This window comes from Alexandromys fortis, unplaced genomic scaffold (genome assembly GCF_014885135.2).
Source record: "Alexandromys fortis isolate MF-2015 unplaced genomic scaffold, M_Fortis_MF-2015_v1.1 scaffold_138, whole genome shotgun sequence".
Lineage (NCBI taxonomy): Eukaryota > Metazoa > Chordata > Mammalia > Rodentia > Cricetidae > Alexandromys > Alexandromys fortis.
The window spans coordinates 761,125-779,247 of record NW_026068034.1 but is presented as its reverse complement, the minus strand read 5'-3'; the positions used below and the strand labels follow the sequence as shown (position 1 = coordinate 779,247).

The following is an 18,123-nucleotide window of genomic DNA, read 5'->3' as shown; positions in this document are numbered from 1 at the left end:
TTTTTTTTTTAAAGATTTTTATTTATTATGTATACAGAATTCTTCCTGCATGTATCCTGCAGTACAGAAGAGGACACCAGATCTTATTACAGATGGTTGTGAACCACCATGTGGTTGCTGGGAATTGAACTCAGGACCTCTGGAAGAGCAGCTGGTGCTCTTAACCTCTGAGCCATCTCTCCAGACCCATGCCATCTTGTTTTTGACACAGGGTCCTTCACTGGCTTGGAACTCACCAAGCAGGCTAGGCTAGACAGTGGGCCCCAAGGATCCTCCTGCTCCCACTTCCCCTGTGTGAGATGAGCAAGTGCCTTCCCTCCCCATACCTCATTTCTTTCTTAAAGTGGGCCATGGGGGGATTGAACCCAGGTCTTCATGCTTGTAAGACAAGCACTTTACTGACTGAGCCATCTCTTCATCCCTGACATAATAATTTTTATACACATTTACATTGATACATCATTTGGCAACATTATCAAACCGGAGACCTGGGCATCTGAGCTAGTGGTCACTCATGGGTAGATATGGGCCCATGACTCACTAAACAGCCAGGTAGATTTTTGCAGAGTCAGTGGCTGCCCTCAGCCAGGACAAATCAACAAAGCTAAGAGCTTCAGCTCTGTTTTGTTAGGATGGCTTTGTATTTGTTTTAAGACAGGATTTCACAGTATAGCGCAGTCTGGTATTGAACTGTGATGTCCCTGCCTCAGCCTGCTGTGTGCTGGAGTGTGTGCTTGCAGCTCTGTCCTGGAGTGCCCCCAAGGTGCTCCCCTCATGCCCGAGACAAACCCTTTGTTGCAGGGAACTGCAGCCCTGTTGGTTGGTGTCTAAGCTTGGGATGCTCATCTCCGTTGCCGTGGGCTACGTGCTGTGAAAGCAGATGTCCAGTGTGGACCAGACCTCAGAGCCACTGAGTAGCGTACAGTGTGGAGATGAGACACCTCAGAGCAGTAATGATCTCTCCACGGAGGCCAAACTGGAAGCCTGGCTTGGGACATGATGTCCAGTAGATAGCCCAGCAGTGGACCTTCTTCTGAGCCCCACATAGCCATGTTCTGAGATTCAGAGCATTGGGCCGGAGGTGGATCTCCAGTTGAGCCCATGGATATGGAGAAGCCATGGCTCTCTGTCTCTAGGCTTGGACTCCCACTGCCACCAGATCAAAACTTTAACCTTATGTAGAAGGCACATGAGTGCTTCTCCAGCACTTCCACCTGAAGCCTGGAGCCCCTCAGCCACAGTGGCCCCTCGAATGCCCCGCTGTTGCCTGACAGCCTTGAACATTCGTTCATTACTGGCCCTAAAGGGTCTGGAAGGTTCCAGTCCACACCTTCATGAAGCCCGTGGTCAGAATAAGAAATCATGCGCATGTAGAAGCCACTGAAAACGCCTACCGAAATAGAAACAAGGGTGCCAGCGAATGTGCTAGGAACTGGGCCCCTGAGTGATGAAGGGAAGGGGTGATCAAGGCTGGCAGGTAGCTCAACCGAGAAGCTTCTAGATGCCACATCCAAGCAACTTCCTGCCTGCGTGAGCATCCCTGCCTGACCCCATGCCCTCCTGTGTAGCCTGAGAATCACCTCACTGCCTACCCAGGGGCTCCAGAGGGACGAGCTGGTTCTCTCACCAGTGCGGGTGCCAGTTTAGTCAGCAGATTTCACAGATCCACTGGCACCCGTGTCGGGGCTTATTTTAAGCTTAACATTTAAAGATGGGAACTTTCCCCCACTTTAGTGTGTGGCAAAAAGATCCCAATTTATACAGAAGCACGGATGCTAAGCCAGTGTGCCCGGGCCACTTCTGCGGCTGCTGTGGCCCCGGTACCCATTGTCTCAGGGTACTCCAAGAAGCTCCCACCGTGGGGGTGCTTCCTACAGTCAGTAGCTCTTTCCCCAGCTTCCCCCTGCCCTGGGGTCTCTTCAACTCTTCTGCCTGTGCCCTGCACGCCTTACACACCAGGAGCTCTGGCCTTCCTGGGCCTCAGGCTCCCTGAGCACATTTGCACCTCCCTCCTCAGCTCCGTGTTCCCACCCAGTCTGGAACTTTAAAATCTCAGGAGGATGAGGGACACAGACTATGAGCCCCTGGTCAGTGAGTTTGGTGCCCTATCTTTCTGTCTGTCTGTCTGTCTGTCTGTCTGTCTGTCTATCTATCTATCTATCTATCTATCTATCTATCTATCTATCTATCGGTCTATGAAATAGAAATAGAAATCGGTCTCAGAAATAACTGAGCCTGTCCTAAACTCACTAAATAGCTGAGGCTGGCCTTGAACTCCTGATCTCCTGCTCCATCTCCCAAGTGCTAGGCTTGCAGGAGTGCACCATCACATCTGGCTTATGCAGTGCTGGGTGTGGGACCTAGAGCTTTGTGCCTATTAGACAAGCACTATACCAACCCAGCTACCCTCCTGGTCACAGATTCTGACTCTTTGGGGACATTTCTAGCCTTGGGTTACACACTCTGAACCTTCTCCTGCTGCTACAGATGGTCCCATGAGTATAGAAACCCCAAGACTCAGAAGGTATCCCCGAGGTCACTGAATGTCCACTGTGGGGGAGCAGCAAAGGATGTTAGGGTTTGTCCACGTCCCGGGGCTTTCCTGGCATCCCGAGTCCTCCTTAACCTAAACTTTCTCCAGTATCCTAATCCCAATCCTTGTTTCCCTTCAGCCCACCTCCAGTGGCACCAAATAACAGCCATTTTGACCCCATCCACACCATGCAAGAGGTGTCAGTCCAGTTAGAGCTAGACCCCAGCAGCCACGGCTAGACACAGTCTTGACGAAAGGTGATGCTTGAGATGGCTGCGTCCTTTGAATGGCAGCGACATCCCCGATACACCAAGTGTCACTTCTCATTCCGATCATTGCCGTATAAATCAGAAGATGGAAGCAAAGCACAGGGAAAAACCTAGCACATCGTTGGGTGCCCCAGCTGTGGCGGGTCTGTGGGAGACAGCTGTTGAGGAGGAGGAGGAAGAGGTGGTGGCGGTGGAAAGGGGCGTTATCAGAAGACAGGTGTTCCACTAGTGAGGGTTGTGAACGTCCTCTGGCTTCTCACCTCCGAAGCCGAGGACAGCTCTGGGGAAATAGAAACAAACCTAGTGACAGCTGAGGTGAATGTCGGGGGGGGCGGGGAAGGGGAGCCTGCAAAGGAGCAGAACCTCAGTTGGAATGGAGACCTGAGGAGTGGAGAGGGGTGTTGATCTCCAGTGGACAGTGGAGTGGAGGGTAGAGGGACAGTCATCCCTTTCCTTTTCTTGTCAGTTGGGATAGTTTGGTGGTACCCTGTGGTGGTTTTGCCTCCCAATAGTTTGATTGTTGTGCTGTTTGTGTGTGTGTGTGTGTGTGCGCACATGCACATGCTGGGGTACAGACTTGTGTTTGGAGGCCAGAGGTCAACCTCAGATGTCTTCCTTAATTGTGCTCCACCTTACTGTTTGACACAGTATCTCTCCCCGGACCTGGAGCTAACCAATTGTCTAGATGGGCTGGCCAGCTAACCTCTAGACAACGCCTGTCTCCACCTCCTCCTCAGTGATAGGATTACATACTGTTGCTTCCGATTTTCTTTGTGAGTGCTGGGGATCAGACTCAGGTCCTCATGTTCGTACAGCAAGTCATTTTCTAACAGAGCCATCTCCCAGTGGCCTTCACCTTTAGATTTGTTTATCTTTTGTGTGTATGTTCTACTGGCAAGTATGTGCATGCAGTGCCCATGGAAGTCAGAAGAGGGCGTCAGATCCCTTAGAACTGGAGTTAAAGATGGTTGTGAGCCACCATGTAGGTACTGGGAACTGAAGCCAGGTTTTTCTGCAAGAGCTAGTGCACTTCACCACTGAGTTCCCCCCCCCCCCCCAGGCACACACACAGTTCAGCAGCTCAGGTAGCATACATACACAAACACACACACATGGACACACACACACGGACGGATGCACACATGCACGCGTGTGCACACACACACTTCGGCAGCTCAGGTAAGGCTCCTGACCAGAAGACTGGGGTATATGAGACACTTTGGGCTCAAGAGATGACTCAGAGGCTAACAGCACTGCCTGCTCTTCCAGAGGACCTGAGTTCAGTTCCTAGCACCCACATTGGGCAGCTCCCACCTGCCTTAAATTCCACCTCCAAGGCATCTAAGCCTTCATCTGGCCTCTGTGGGCACCTGCACTCCTGTGCACACACCCACACATATACACATAAATACAAATGCAAATAAATCCTTAAAAATCTTGTCTATCTATAGCCGTGAGGGCACTGGAGGAGTGAGTTTTCCTTTGAACTGTCTTCCAGGTGGGAGCCACTGACCCCATTCCCTGTTCTGTCCTCAGAGTAGACATTGTCCCTCTCCAGCCCCAGAGCCCGGGTGGGCGGGGGCTCAGGAGCCGATAGCATGAGTGAAGATGGCGATGCAAGGAGCGCTGATCACAGTGCCAACAGCAGCAACTCTGATGTGCTGTCCCGAGACAGTCAGTGAAGGCTGCAGCGCTTTGTCACAGACACCCCACACTCCGCACACACTCACAGGGACTCTTGGTTAGTTGGAAACAACCTCTGGAGGAGGTTTTCAAACAGCTGGTTCTGATCCTTGTTGTCTGTCTGATCCTTGGTCCTCACAGCCTCCACAGGCTGTGCTTGCATGTGCACACACATGAACACATATGTATTCACACAAAGACTTATGTTCTGAGATGATGCTCAGTTATGAGGTGCAGGCTGTGGGGCCCGAAGTTGGGGGGCAGGCAAGACTGAAAGAGGAACTAGACTGGAGGAGGAATGACACCGCCACCTGACATCCGGGAACACGTGCCAGACACTGAGGCAGATTCCTTCTGTGCTTTTCTTCCTCTCCTGGGTCTCCCAAGAGATGCCAGGGCAGCCCTTTATTTAACAGGTAAAGACAGGTGTGAAGACCTCAGGTAACTTGCTTGGGTCCGTCTTGGCTCCAGCATCCACTGATCACTAGGCCACAGCAGGACAAATGATGGGACTTCATGGCCCATGGTACCCACAGATGTGCAGAGAGGACAGCCAGCAGAGAGCTGGAACTGTAGAGGGGACTCCAGCCACTGCATGAACTGTAAATGCAAAGATGGATGTGTGATTTGGCCAAGGTCCTGCAGCGCGGGAGGGTGGGGGCGGGAAGAAAGCCTGGCTGTTGGCTCCTGTTTCCTCTACTTCCACTTTCCCTGGTCCCCATGCATTCTGGGCACTCTTCACCAAGTGTGGCCATGCCTGCCGCGCTTCCCTCTTGGAAGAGGTGTGATCCACTGGCATCAGCCGGGTGGACTGGCTCCCTCTCTCCCTCTCTTCCTTCCCTTCCCCTGCCATGTTCTGGAAAGGGCAGCAGGAGGGAATGTGGGCAGGCTGCACCAGAGATATACATCTGAGAGCTGAAGGGAACATTTATTTTTAATGTAGACTGAAAAAGAAAAGGAAGTTATAAAATGCCTGCTCTTGCTCCTGGGACTGTGCAGATGGTGCTGTGCATTGCCTAATAGGGAGAGAGGCTGCATCGTGTGCTCTGGTCCCTCCTCGCCTCAGGGACCCAGAGGGCAGGGGCCTACAGAACCTGCCTCAGACCCCGGAGGCTCCTTGGGGTCCCTGGTCTCCTATCTTTACTCTCTCCAGATTGTCTTTTGTCAATTTCTGGGACATTCTCCTCAGTCAGACCAGTAACTTTGTTGTCCCTGATGCCTCTGTTGCCTGACTTCTGTCACACACACACACACACACACACACACACACACACAGACACGCACACACTCACATGTACACGGCTGCCTCAGCAGAAGTTGGCCTCTTTTGCCTGTAGTCAACCCTGGCCTTCTTAAAGTCCCATTTGAGTGTTAGGGTCCGTCAGCCTTGCTCACTCCCATGTACCTCATCGCCCGCCTAGCTATCTTCTGTTCTTTATGTTTTGTGATTAGGGAGGATTTTGGTTGGTTTTCTCTTCACTGTGACAAAATGCACAATAGACACAATTTAAGTAAAGAAGGGTTTGTTTTGGCTCGTAGTTTGAGGACATTGCCCCTCATGGTGAAAAGTCGTGGCAGCAGGAATTGAGGCAGCTGGTCACATGACATCCACTTCTCAGGAAGCAGCTAGCTCTCTACTTTATAGGGCTGGCTACATTTGAGGGGCATATCTTCCCACCTCAATTAAATATTTATGGAATCCATCATGAAAACACCCTGAGGTGTCATTCTAAATTCAATCAGCCAAGTTGGCAATGAAGATTAATAACCCTCACAGGGACCATCTAAGCTCCCCACTCCCCTCCCCTGCCCTCACAGGGACCATCTAAGCTCCCCACTTCCCTTCCCTGCCCTCACAGGGACCATCTAAGCTCCCCACTTCCCTACCTCAGGACACACTACATATACTATGTCCCATCAACTAGATTAGTAACTGAGCTCCCTCTTCCTTGGAGCTCATGGAGAAAAGCTGGAGGAGTACCCTAAAATCGGAACCAGAATGCCAAGCTGGAGATTGAGAGACTCGGCTCTTGAATTTACTATAAAGGTTTGGGAAGATCCCTGAACTTCTTGAGACCTCAGCATGATATGGAAGGCTGTCTCCATTTTATAGGGTCCTCGTTATTATAAGGTTATGGTAAGGGGTTCGTGCTTGGCAAGGTCATCCAACAAGGTGATCTCTTTAAGAAAAGCATGGAGAAGTTTCAGTGGTTTGAGGCCCTGGCATGGACCCCAGGTTTGTGTTATAGCAGGTAACAAGGTTTTCAACACATTCAAACACTTGTTAGTCAGAATTACGTGCAGTGGGAGTGTGCCTGACACAGCCTAGGTACACGTCCATTCGGGGCTCTGCAGTATTCTAGGAAAGAGTATATGTCAGTTTTTAAAATGCATATATAGAATAAAATGAGTAAAGATAAAAATGACACCCAAGGGCCAGGTGATGGTGGTGCAGCCTTTAAGCCCAGCATTTGGGAGGCAGAGACAGGCGGATCTTTGTGAGTTTGAGACCAGCCTGGTCTATAAGAACTAGTTCCAGGACAGCCAGGGCTGTTAAACAGAGAAACCCTGTCTCAAAAAACCAACCAACCAACCAACCAACCAACCAAACAAACAAACAAACAAATAAATAGGTTAGATTAGAGAGGGGAAGATCATGAGGCTGGGAGTGGGTAGAGAAATGAACAGTGTGAGTCTCTGTCCATGAGAGCTGTGGACAGAGAAAGATGGCCCAGGCTTCTTTTAATTTTATTTATTGTTATTATTATTATTTGTGTGTGTGCGTGTGTCTGTGCATACATGTGTGTGTGTCTATGCGTGTGTGTCTGTGTGCGTGTGTGCGTGAATGTGTGTGTGTGTGTGTATAATACCACATATGTGTGGAGGTCAGAGGGCTCTGAGGACTCAAAGTGTGAGTAGTTCTAAGGATGGAACTCAAGTTGTCAGACTTGCATGGCCGGCATTTTACCCACTGAGCCATCTTACTGACCTTGGCCTAGGCTTCTTAATAGCCAGACACAGGTAAATGGCCCAGGGACTGCAAGACAGATGGGAACCAGTTGTTTGGACATACAACCTCTGACTCAAAAACCAAGAAGTGTCTCTGAGGTAATTCAGTGAAGGGACCCTGCAGCATGATTAATAAAAAGCCAGAGACAGAAATTGGGGTTCAACCTGAAGTTCAGAAAAGCAAAACAGCCACTCATGGCTCTGACCTCTACCTCAGTCCGAAATGGCGATCCTGCTTCTAGGAATCTCAGAATGAGACTGTGAATGGGAGCTGTCTCCTCCCGTCTTATATTCCTCTCTCGCGCTGAGATTAAAGGCATGCACCACTACCACCCGGTTTCTATGGCAAATTAGTGTGGCTACTGGGATTAAAGGTGTGTGTCATTGCTGCCTGGTCTGTACGGCTGATCATTGTGGCTGTTTCACTCTCTGATCTTCAGGCAAGCTTTATTTATTAAAATACGCATGAAATATCCCTACAGGACCCCATCATTCAAAGTATAGTGATCATCCTGGACAGCAGGTGCCTTGGTGACGATACACAAAGTCCCAGGAAATGGTGTTTGAGGACATGCCTGGTGGCTTAAGCACCATCCAGAAATCTGGGATTTGGGGGTGAAGGGTGTACTGCATAGTCAACAGTATGATGATGTATAAACCACAGATGGTGGAGTACCTGAACACTCATCAATGAACACATTCTACATCTCCCCCGGGCCTCCACATGTATCTACACACAAACATAGATCCCAGGCACACACAACAGAGCACATACTGGGGTGGGGGGGTGTGTGGAGCTGATAGCATAGAAAGGTCATGTTCCAGAGGGAATCATGGATCTGAGACCACCAGGCTAGAGCTGCAGCCGAGGCTCATGGTCTCCTGCCTGGGTTTTAGTTCATGGCCCTATGTGGCTGCTGCACAAAAGAATCAAGCAGAGATTTCATCCTGGAAAAGAATTACTGTGTGTAGCTCCTGTTGGAGCTGTGGGATGGCTTCACATTATATAATTTTATTCAAGCTGATATGGGCCAATAAATATAAATGTGCGTGTGTGCTCGCTGTTTTAAAACATTTTAATGTTTAAAACATGATTTACTAATGCTGCTAAGGATGTCTAGAATTTGATTTACTGCATAGTATTGGATGTTTATACTTGTTCCTTGCAGAAATTCTTGCCAAAGAGCCATTTTATCTACAGGAATAATAAATAAGTCAATATGTGGATGGCTGTGCACATTTTCCCCATATGCAGCAGTACTTAGTAGATGCTGCTTTGCACACAAACACTCCAAAGGTAAACTTAAGAGGCCCACACCAGTCTTTGATGTTTCAAGGTGCAGCCAGTGTCAAGATCAGCCAGGCATGGTGGTGCATGCCTGTAAGCCCAGCATGCACGAGGTAAGGCAGGAGGATCAGGAGTTCAAGATCTTCCTCAACTACGTAGGAAGTTTATAGCCAGCCTGAGCTATAGTAGACTCAGTCTCAAAAAAAAAAAAAAATAGCTAAGGGCCAGGAAAATGACTTAGTGGGTAAAGCACTTGCCTTGATGACCTGTGTTCAGATCCTTGATCCTGGATCCAGGGATCCCATGTAGAAACCCGGAGACAGGAGCATACATCTATAATCTAATCTTGCCCATGGTGTGATTGGAAGTGGAGGCAGGAGAATTGCCCAGAGTGTATGGGCTAGCTTGCCTGGAGCATGAAGCGCAGGGACGGAGACAAGAGAGAGCTCACTTCAAAACAAGATGGAAAGTGAGAACTGACTTGTAAAAGTTGTCCTCTGACCTCCAAATGCATGAGCCTTGGTGTCTGTGTGTACACACATGGACACAGTCACAGGTATACAGACAAACACACAGAGACACAGAGTCACATACAGACACACAGTCTCACACACACACACATGCACGGATGCACACACAGACAGACACACACAGACACACACATGCACAGATATACACATTCACAGAAACACAGATACACACACACACACACACACACACACATCAAGGCTGGAGATGTAGCTTGGTGCTTGCTCAGCATGCACAGAACCCTGGATTCAATCCCCAGCACCCCAGCATGGTTCTGTTTCCTGCAATACCAGCATTGGGGAGACAGAGGCAAGAGAGGGACTTCAAGATCTTCCTCAGCTATACAATAAGTACAATACCATCCTAGGACATATAAAACTGTTCAGAAAGTGTGTGTGTGTGAGGGGGGTGTGGGGGTGTAGAGACGGTTCAGTGCAATGGTTCTCAACCTGTGGACAGCAATCCCTTTGGAGTTCAAACAACCCTTTCACAGGGACTGTATCCTTTATATCAGATATTTACATTATGATTCGTAACAGTAGTAAAATTACAGTTATGAAGTAGCAACAAAATATTCTTATGGTTGATGGTCGCTACAACATGAGGAACTGTATTAAAGGGTCACAGTGGTTGAGAACCACTGGTTTAGTGGTTAAGAGCGCTTGTTCCTCTGCCAGAGAACCTGAGTTCAGTTGCCAGCACCCACATCAGGCAATCACAACTGCCTATAACTTCAGCTCCAGGGGATCCAATGATCTCTTTGGGCCTCCATGTACAAAAACACACACACATAAATAAATAAATAAATATATAAATAAATAAATAAATAAATAAAATAAAACATTTTAAAGGCAGCCAGCAAGTCTAGATTCCAGGTGCTATTTGAGTTTGAGGCATAATGGTTCGACAACCATACCTACTGCATTTGTTTGTTCATTCATTCACTCAAAATGTTAGCGTCCCGTTGTAGCAAAATGCAATATAAAAGAGAAAAGGGTTTGCTTTGGCTCATGATTTCAGAGGTCTCAGTTCATGGTCACTTGGTTCTGTTGCTTCTAGGCCTGTGATGAGGCAGATGTGGAAGGGAATACATCCGTGGTTGAACAAAAAGCTCAGTGCGTGGTGGACAGGAGGCCAAGAGCGTGCATGAGGGGAAATGCCTAGAGACAGGATATGCCTCAATGGTACCATCTCAGTGACCTACTTCCTCCCCTGATAACTCAGGGATGAGCTTTTAGCACATGACCCCGGGGGCAGTCTAACGCCCATGGAAACCACTGCTTGTTACACTCCTGTGGCCCAGTCATTAGGTTAACCAGTGTCAGTTTTCTCTTGACGAAGGCTTAGTGATAACAATTCCCCAAATTCTGTGTATGAATTCCTTGGAGGACTTTGAGATTATTTAATTATCACAAGAATCATATAGGAGCCGGGCGGTGGTGGCGCACTCCTTTAATCCCAGCACTCGGGAGGCAGAAGCAGGCGGATCTCTGTGAGTTCGAGGCCAGCCTGGTCTAGAAGAGCTAGTTCCAGGACAGGAACCAAAAAAAGCTACGGAGAAATCCTGTCTTGAAAATAAAAAAAAAAATTTAAAAAAAAAGAATCATATAGGAGAAAGGTTTAGTCTACTTGAGAGGAAGATGTGCGATTCCTTTGTTTGCTCACTTGTTTTTATGGCTCCCTCCAGTTATGGAAATAAATAAAATCCATTGTTAAGAGAAAGGTAGCAGTCAGACTATGAGGAGGTCGTCTGGAATGGCATCCATGGAAATCCTCAGCTGATTCTGCTAACTACAGATGCTGTGTGTGTGTGTTGTGTGTGTGTGTGAGAGAGAGTTATGAGAGTGTGTGAGAGTGTGAGTATGAGTATGTGTGAGAGAGTGAGTGTGTATGTGTGTATGAGAGTGTGTGTATGAGAGTGTGTAAGGGTGTGTGTATGTGAGTGTGTTTGAATGTATATAAGTGTGTGAGTGTGAGAATGTGTGAGAGTGTATGAGTGTGCACGACTGTGTATGAGTGTGAATGTGTTGTGAGAGAGTGAGTGAATGTGTGTGTATGAGTGTGAGTGCATGAATGTGCATGAATGTGTGTGAGAATGTGAGTGTGTGTAGACAGCTATATTTTTTCTTTCATATAATCAGGATTGCACAGTGATGGAATTCTGCACTCCGGTTGTTTCGCTACATGCAGTCTCACCGTGGGCATCACTGTTCACCTGCATACAAGACCACACCCATGTCTGTATAGCTCCAAGTCCCTCTATTCCATGGCTATATACTTTTGCTTTGCAAATTCACGGGGTGAACCAGGCATGGTGGTAGACACCTGTAATCCTAGCATTCAAGAGGCTGCTGCAGGAGGTTTGCTATGATTTCAAAGCCAACCTGGGTTAGCCTGGATGTAGTGAGACTCTGTCTCAAAAGAAAGAAAGAAAGGAAGAAAGAAAGAAAGAAAGAAAGGAAGGAAGGAAGGAAGGAAGGAAGGAAGGAAGGAAGGAAGGAAGAAAGGAAGAAAGAAGCATTGGGCATTTGTTGCCTTCCCTAACCTACCCCTCTCACTTTTCTAGGTAGTGGGTCTTCTCTTGCCCAACCAGACTCTGGCATCCACTGTCTTCTGGCAGGTAAGAATTTGTGGAGAGGGTTTCTGAAGGCAGGCACGCGTGCCTGGAACACAATGGCATGTCACTGGCAACTCATTCTACCCCTTGATTGCTTGACCACTGGTCAGTGACCAGGGGCCTGTAGCCCCTTTCTCATGCCAACGTCATGCTAACCACCAAGAAACTCATGTTGCTTCTGACAGGGCCTCTGGCAGGTAAAGAGGGGTCAAATAACAGGGGCTCTGTAGGAGGTGACTTTCACTAGCCTCTGGATTCTTCTGGGACAATTTGTACATTCAGATCTTAGATGCAAATGGTATCTGCATCCTGAGGACTGTACCCCACACCCCAAACTTCTGTGCTCACCTAGACATCACCACAGTGTCCCCAATCTCTATATACATAGAGAGACAGTTTTCCATGATTTCTGGCAGGAGTGGAGGTGGGGTCTTCCATAGAGGTGTCCATGCCTTCCCTCACTTCTCTCCCTGTTGCCTTCAGTGGCTGAACCAGAGCCATAACGCCTGTGTCAACTATGCAAACCGCAATGCTACCAAGGTGAGTGTTGCTGCCTTCTCCGTACATGGCGGTTCAGGTGGGAGTGACCTGGTCATTCTCTCTACAGTGTGACAGGCTACCATGATTGAGTGCTTGTTTGTGCTGCCAGCTCCACAGGCAGGTAGCATCCAGCTTGTGTGGCATGGGTCAGGGAGCCTCTGGGAAGAGCCGGGCGATAGGTGGGTAAAATGAGGGTGGTCTGTAGGAGGTGAGTTCTGCTGGCTTCCGGGTGCTTCTGGGGAGGAGCTCGTACACTCAGAGACCGCATCTAGACGGTGTCAACATCCTGAGGACAGAACTGACCTACACTTCTGAACCCACTTAGAAGCCAGCTCAGTGTCCCCGGCTCTTAGGTTGCCGATGACACAAGCTGATGTCTGATAAGGCCATCTTTCCTTCTGGGCCATCCTTGGATCCAGAGGAATCTGGGTTCCCTTTGAGGGGCTGTTCTTAATATTTTCTGACAGAGGCAAAAAAAAAAAAAAAAAAAAAAGAGCATTTAGAAGCTGGTCTTTGCAGTGGGAGGTTGAGGGGCCGGAGACTTTAAGGGCACCATTTCATCTAGCCCTGCATCCCTCATCCCTCTGCAGGTTTTGCCTATGTGGCTCCCCTCAGTTAGCTCCTACACAACCTTAAACCTGTCTCCAAACTGCAGCTGTAGCAAAGACTGGCTCTTCAGCTTTCCTTTAATTCTCTTTAAGTTGGGACTTGAGGTCTTTTGTTCTATGGGACGACTGGGCAGCAGTACCCACAGCGAAGCTGCCTGATGGCTGGGCTGAGGGGGCTGTGAGAGCCAGCTCGACTGTCGCTGGTGAGACAATGCTATCTCACGTAGAAGTGTGCCAGGCCTAAACACCTGCTCACAGCACAACCTTCCTACTGAGACCCTGAACAGCCTGGGCATAAAGGGCCTGTGTGGGCCCCTGCTGTTTCCCACCCTTCAGCCAGCAAGTGTCTGCCCAGATCTTTCTAGAACAAAGCAGGAGTAAAGGGGCCCAACGATACCTGCCCCGCCTTGTATGTTCTGTTTCGAAGGCTGTTGAGGGAGGCCTGGGCCCCTTCGGCTTTCTGGGGAATGCTTCTCATGGGCCAGGAGCTTTGGATACCCAGTGTGTCTACCTTTCTGCGTGTCTTCCAGCCTTCACCTGCATCCAAGTTCATCCAGGGTTACCTGGGAGCTGTCATCAGTGCTGTCTCCATTGCTGTGAGTAATCCCTACCCAGTTCCCATGAGCTGCTGCCAGGGCGTGGGGAGTGGAGTCTGCAAGGGGACGCCCAGCCATTTTTCCCGAGAAGAGTCTCTGATAGGAAGAACACAAATCGGCACTGCAGGGTATTGGGAGGATGGGGATGTGTAGTTCAGGGTAGGAGGGCGGCCATCTCTCTTTCCCTGCACTGAGCACTCTCTTTGAACAGCTCAGCTGTTTGTCTCCATATTTTCCTCAGAGCAGCCTCTGGGGCACAGTCTATGGCTGTCTACAGTCCCAGATCCTGAGTTTCCTCTCCTAACTGAGCTAAGGGTCCCTGGATAGCAACCATGTGAAGCGGGAGGCTCCATGAGTAAAGGGTGTGTGTGTCTTTTTCTTGGTCTTTCACTTAGAGGAGGCTGTTGGCCTACAGTAGAGCTGGCATGCAGGGGACAGAACTGTGTGTAATCTCTTCGGTCTTGCTTGGAGGGTTACCATTCAGCCTCCCCAGAAGGTTTATAAAACTCCTCGAGTCAGGCTCGCGCTGAGCCTTTGCAGACCTGAAAAAAGAAAGCTGGAATTGTTACAGGAATTTGCAGACTGAGTGAGAGTGGAATTGGTGATTCCTAGGCAGGGGCAGCAAGCAGGCCACAGAGAGTGGTGTGGGCAACAGCCTCTGAGACAGTGTCCAACCTTGTTCCTACCCCTGTATGTATGGCTCTTCCCGGATCCCCCTTGGGGTGGCTTCTTGTAACCAACTCCAGAGGGTGAAGTGCCTTCACAGTTGTCAACTCTGAACTAGTAACACAGCAATTATTAAATTAAAAAAGAAAGAAAGTGCAAATCAGGGCTGGGAGCGCAGCTCTGCCGCTGGAGTGCTTGCCTAGCGTGCACAAAGCTTTGTTTCAATCCCCAGCACCTCATAAAACAGGTCATGGTGGCCCATGCCTGTACCCAGCACTCACAGGGTAGAGGTAGGAGAATCAGAAACCCAAAGTCATCCGCAGGCATACGGTGAGTCTGAGGTCACCTTGGGCTCCCTGGAACTCTGTCTTGACAGCAAAGATGGCTGAACAGTCAAGGGCACAAGCTGCTTTTCTAGAGGACCGGGTTTGATTCAGCACCCTCGTGGTGGCTCACAACCATCCATAACTCCAGTCCCAGAGAATCTCACACCCTCTTCTGGCCTCTGTGGGTGCTGCATATACATGGTGCATGTACATGCAGGCCAAACACGCATAAAAGCAAATTTTAAAAGGAAAGAAAATGCAAATTAACACCAAGAAAGAACTCGTATACACTAATCTTTTGATAAATCCTTCTTTCCTCATCTCCTTTGTCACTAAACATAATTGTACACACTGTGTGACAAGCCTTCCTCCTACACGCTCACTGCTATTGCTGTGTTCTACAGGAGAGCTTTGGGGCTGTCCTCAAGTGGCCTCCTTTATTTCACTCCCACACAGACCAAGCCATCTCCAAGTGGCTGTTAAGTGGGGCATCCCTTCTTGTGCCTGGGATCTCATTCTTTCCCTGAATCCTATGCCTTGCTGCCAGTGAGAAGCCATATGCAGCCAGACCTGTGTAGACGGCTCACTGTAGAAAACCTGCAAATCCGCCCGGTTGCCTTGCAACCCTGCTTGGGACTCAATTTGGGAGTCAGAAAAATTGAGGTTTCCTGACTCTGCTGAGGAGAGAGGCCTCATTCAAGAGAAGTTCGGAGCCTCCCTGGCCCAGCTGCTTCAACAGCCTCCCCCTTCCTGGAGATGTTCTGATGAAGTAGAAGGATCTGGAAGGAGGGTGGGGGCCACACAGGGAAGGGCTTCAAAGGAGAGGTCATTGCCCTGGTACCTTCCCCTTGGGCCTGGGGCTCAGGAATTCTACTTATGAAAGTTCTGGCCTCTCTTGAATCCCAGCCCTTGGGCTCCTAGCGGTGCTGGGGTTCCCATTATTTCATCCCTATCCTTCCCAGACCTGTACCGCCCTCAGATTGGTTAGTGGAAAACCACAGAACGCAGCAGAGTTACTTGGGACTTGGTCCTTCACACGGGGCTGTGCTTGCATGGTGTTGGACACCCTCGACCTCCTCCTCTTTGCTTGGTTCCAGATGCCCCCAGAGGAGATTTTCTTCGACCTAAGTCCCAGAAACTTCTTGTTCTTCCCACACTCAGTCACACCCTGTCACTGTCCTCTCATTGTCCCCAGTAGGATTACAAGTTAGCTAGGGACAGGCGTCTGTCTTGTACCCCACAGAGGGAACCATAGAGCCCTGTGCCATAAATACCTATTAATTAGGCTTCTGATTGATTGCTGGTCTTGAGAGGCCCCTCCTCTCCCCTCCAGGAGCCTGAGCCTTAGCAGTGGCATGTCCCTCTGCCTGCCGGCTTCACACAGCGAGGGTCTCACTCGGGCAGATGGAGGGGAGTTCCTGACTTGGAAAATCGGCAGCTTGCTTTCTGTTCTTTTGTGTGTATAAATCACAAAACTGCCTAAGACGGGGCCTTGATTTTATTTTCCTCTCCCTTGTTCCCCGGAACCCCAGGCCCTGCAGGCTCATTAACTGATTTCGGCTTCAATTAGAGACAAATCCCCTCCCAGGGCGAGCCTGTTAGGAGCAGATGACCTGCAAACAGGTGTCACGGCCCCGGTGGTTGGCCCAGGGCTGGCATTAATTAAAATGAGTCCCTACAAGCAGGTGGCTGGATGGAGCCTGACGGGGCCGCGAGCAGGTCCCGGAGACGCCGCTGAGCTGAGGCGCAGCCTCCTTTGCGAGGTCTTCAGAGCCCTGGCTCTCTCTCAGGAGAACCCTTGACCTTAGTGGGTAGCACCCCTTGGCCAATCAGACATTCCCCCAAACGAAACCTCATGCTGGGCCGCAGACTGTTGGGGTGAGAGGCTTCTCTGGGCCCCCCTAAATAGATTTGGCAATGTCTGGGCGCTCTCTCTAGAATAAAAAAGAAACCCCGTCTTAAGTTATTTTTGAAACCTAACAGTTTGCCGTCTTTTAACAAAGGAAGCCTCTCCCCGTCTTTGTGTTTTTGTTCTGAAGTTCGTGTGGAATGCTTCTGGGCTTGCCCTTGCGTTCTCAGTGAAGGAAGAGAGCAGGTTGGACCCTGACTCCTTCTGAAAAATCTGCAAGGTCCAGACTTTGCAGGAGCCAGGGCTGCGGTTATGGCTTTCGAGATGCTGGGAGGGCGAGTGGCGAGCATAGGGCAGTCAGAACCCTGGTGGCGCTGACTCTGAGTATCTAACTCAGTCCTGAGGATGGCACAGGGGACAGATGGAGAGAGCCAGCAGACGGCAGGGCTGGGTGTCCTAGAGAGAAGGCACAGGAGGTTCAGAGAGATGGGAACAGATTCTGGATGCCGTCAGAAGCGTGTCTGCCGTGTAGAGAATAATGGTGATGGGGACGACAGAGTGAGAGCAGCGCTCTTCACTAGGGGCTGTGAATGCCTACGTGGTGTCCAAGGCTGGGCTTTGCAGGTCCTTGGGCAGAAGTAGGAGGAGGTGGCCAATGCAACCCACTGACCACTGGCTCCTGGCTGGGAGGAAGGTTCAGTGCTGACGTCTGTTATTTGTCAGGAGCTGGTTGTGGGAGCCTAATGACAAGAGACACGTCTGTGCCTGTACCTGTGTCTTTATCTTCAGCTAAACCTTAGCTACACTGACCTCTTCTTAAGGAACAATGCAGACCTCCTTCCCCCGAGTGGTCCTTCCTGTGTTGGATGCAGCGTTTGTCTGCAGGGAGAGGCCCAGGGAGCCTTTCAGTTCTCATTGCTTACTGGCAGCTCCATGTGCCCTTGGTCAGGTTGGTAGACAGCCTTGTGGGTAGTAACAGTGGCTGGTGCTTCCAGAGTGCTGGCACTATGCTAGTTTAACCCCATTTTACAGAGGGGGAAACTGAGCACAGACTGAAGTCAAGGACAGCCTCTGCACCCCACCCAGGACTACTCTCATCCTCTTCTGTTAACACGTAGGACCTTTTGTCCTGTTCCCACTGGGGCCCCTTGGTAGGCTGGTCCCCCCATGGGCATCCTAAGAGCAGTAGAGAGTCGAGGTGGTTCTGTACTTCTACCACCATCCTTCTTGCTTGGTTTATAGACCTCTATCTTCTGCCCAACATTAAGTCAACGGTATGATCAAGGCCACACCCTGCCTCTTGAAAGACAAGGTCTGGCTGTTTGCAAGGGCATAGCCAGGCCTTTCTGTTCTCCTCAGAGTTCCCAGGGCAGTTGGGACATACCCATGAATCCTGGTCCAGTCTATTGTCATGCTACTTTTCCTTCAAGTGACTTCTGGGTTGGAGGGCCCATGGCACAGACCCAGCAGCCGTGAAGTGTTCCAGAAGCCTGCAGATGGTGGTGCTGGCAGTGGCGAGTCAAACAGGAGAAGAAGCCCTGCATCTATTCTTGGGAGGACAAGGGTCTGATGTAGTTGGTTCCTCACAGCCAGCACACTGGTTCCTATCGA

The 18,123-nt window shown here is 49.8% G+C and overlaps 1 protein-coding gene across 7 annotated transcripts in view; it reads left to right on the top strand.

The window, feature by feature from the left end:
- Positions 1-18,123, top strand: part of Sfxn5 (sideroflexin 5) — a 123,364-nt gene that overhangs the window by 54,074 nt on the left and 51,167 nt on the right. For 5 of the 7 annotated variants that reach the window (XM_050164948.1, XM_050164944.1, XM_050164942.1 and 2 more), the window contains 3 exons: positions 11,877-11,930; positions 12,411-12,467; positions 13,606-13,671. In XM_050164948.1, the coding sequence (XP_050020905.1) occupies positions 11,877-11,930; positions 12,411-12,467; positions 13,606-13,671 (177 nt within the window). The remainder of the gene's footprint in view (positions 1-11,876; positions 11,931-12,410; positions 12,468-13,605; positions 13,672-18,123) is intronic. The other 2 variants (XM_050164946.1, XM_050164943.1) reach the window with 1 other exon arrangement.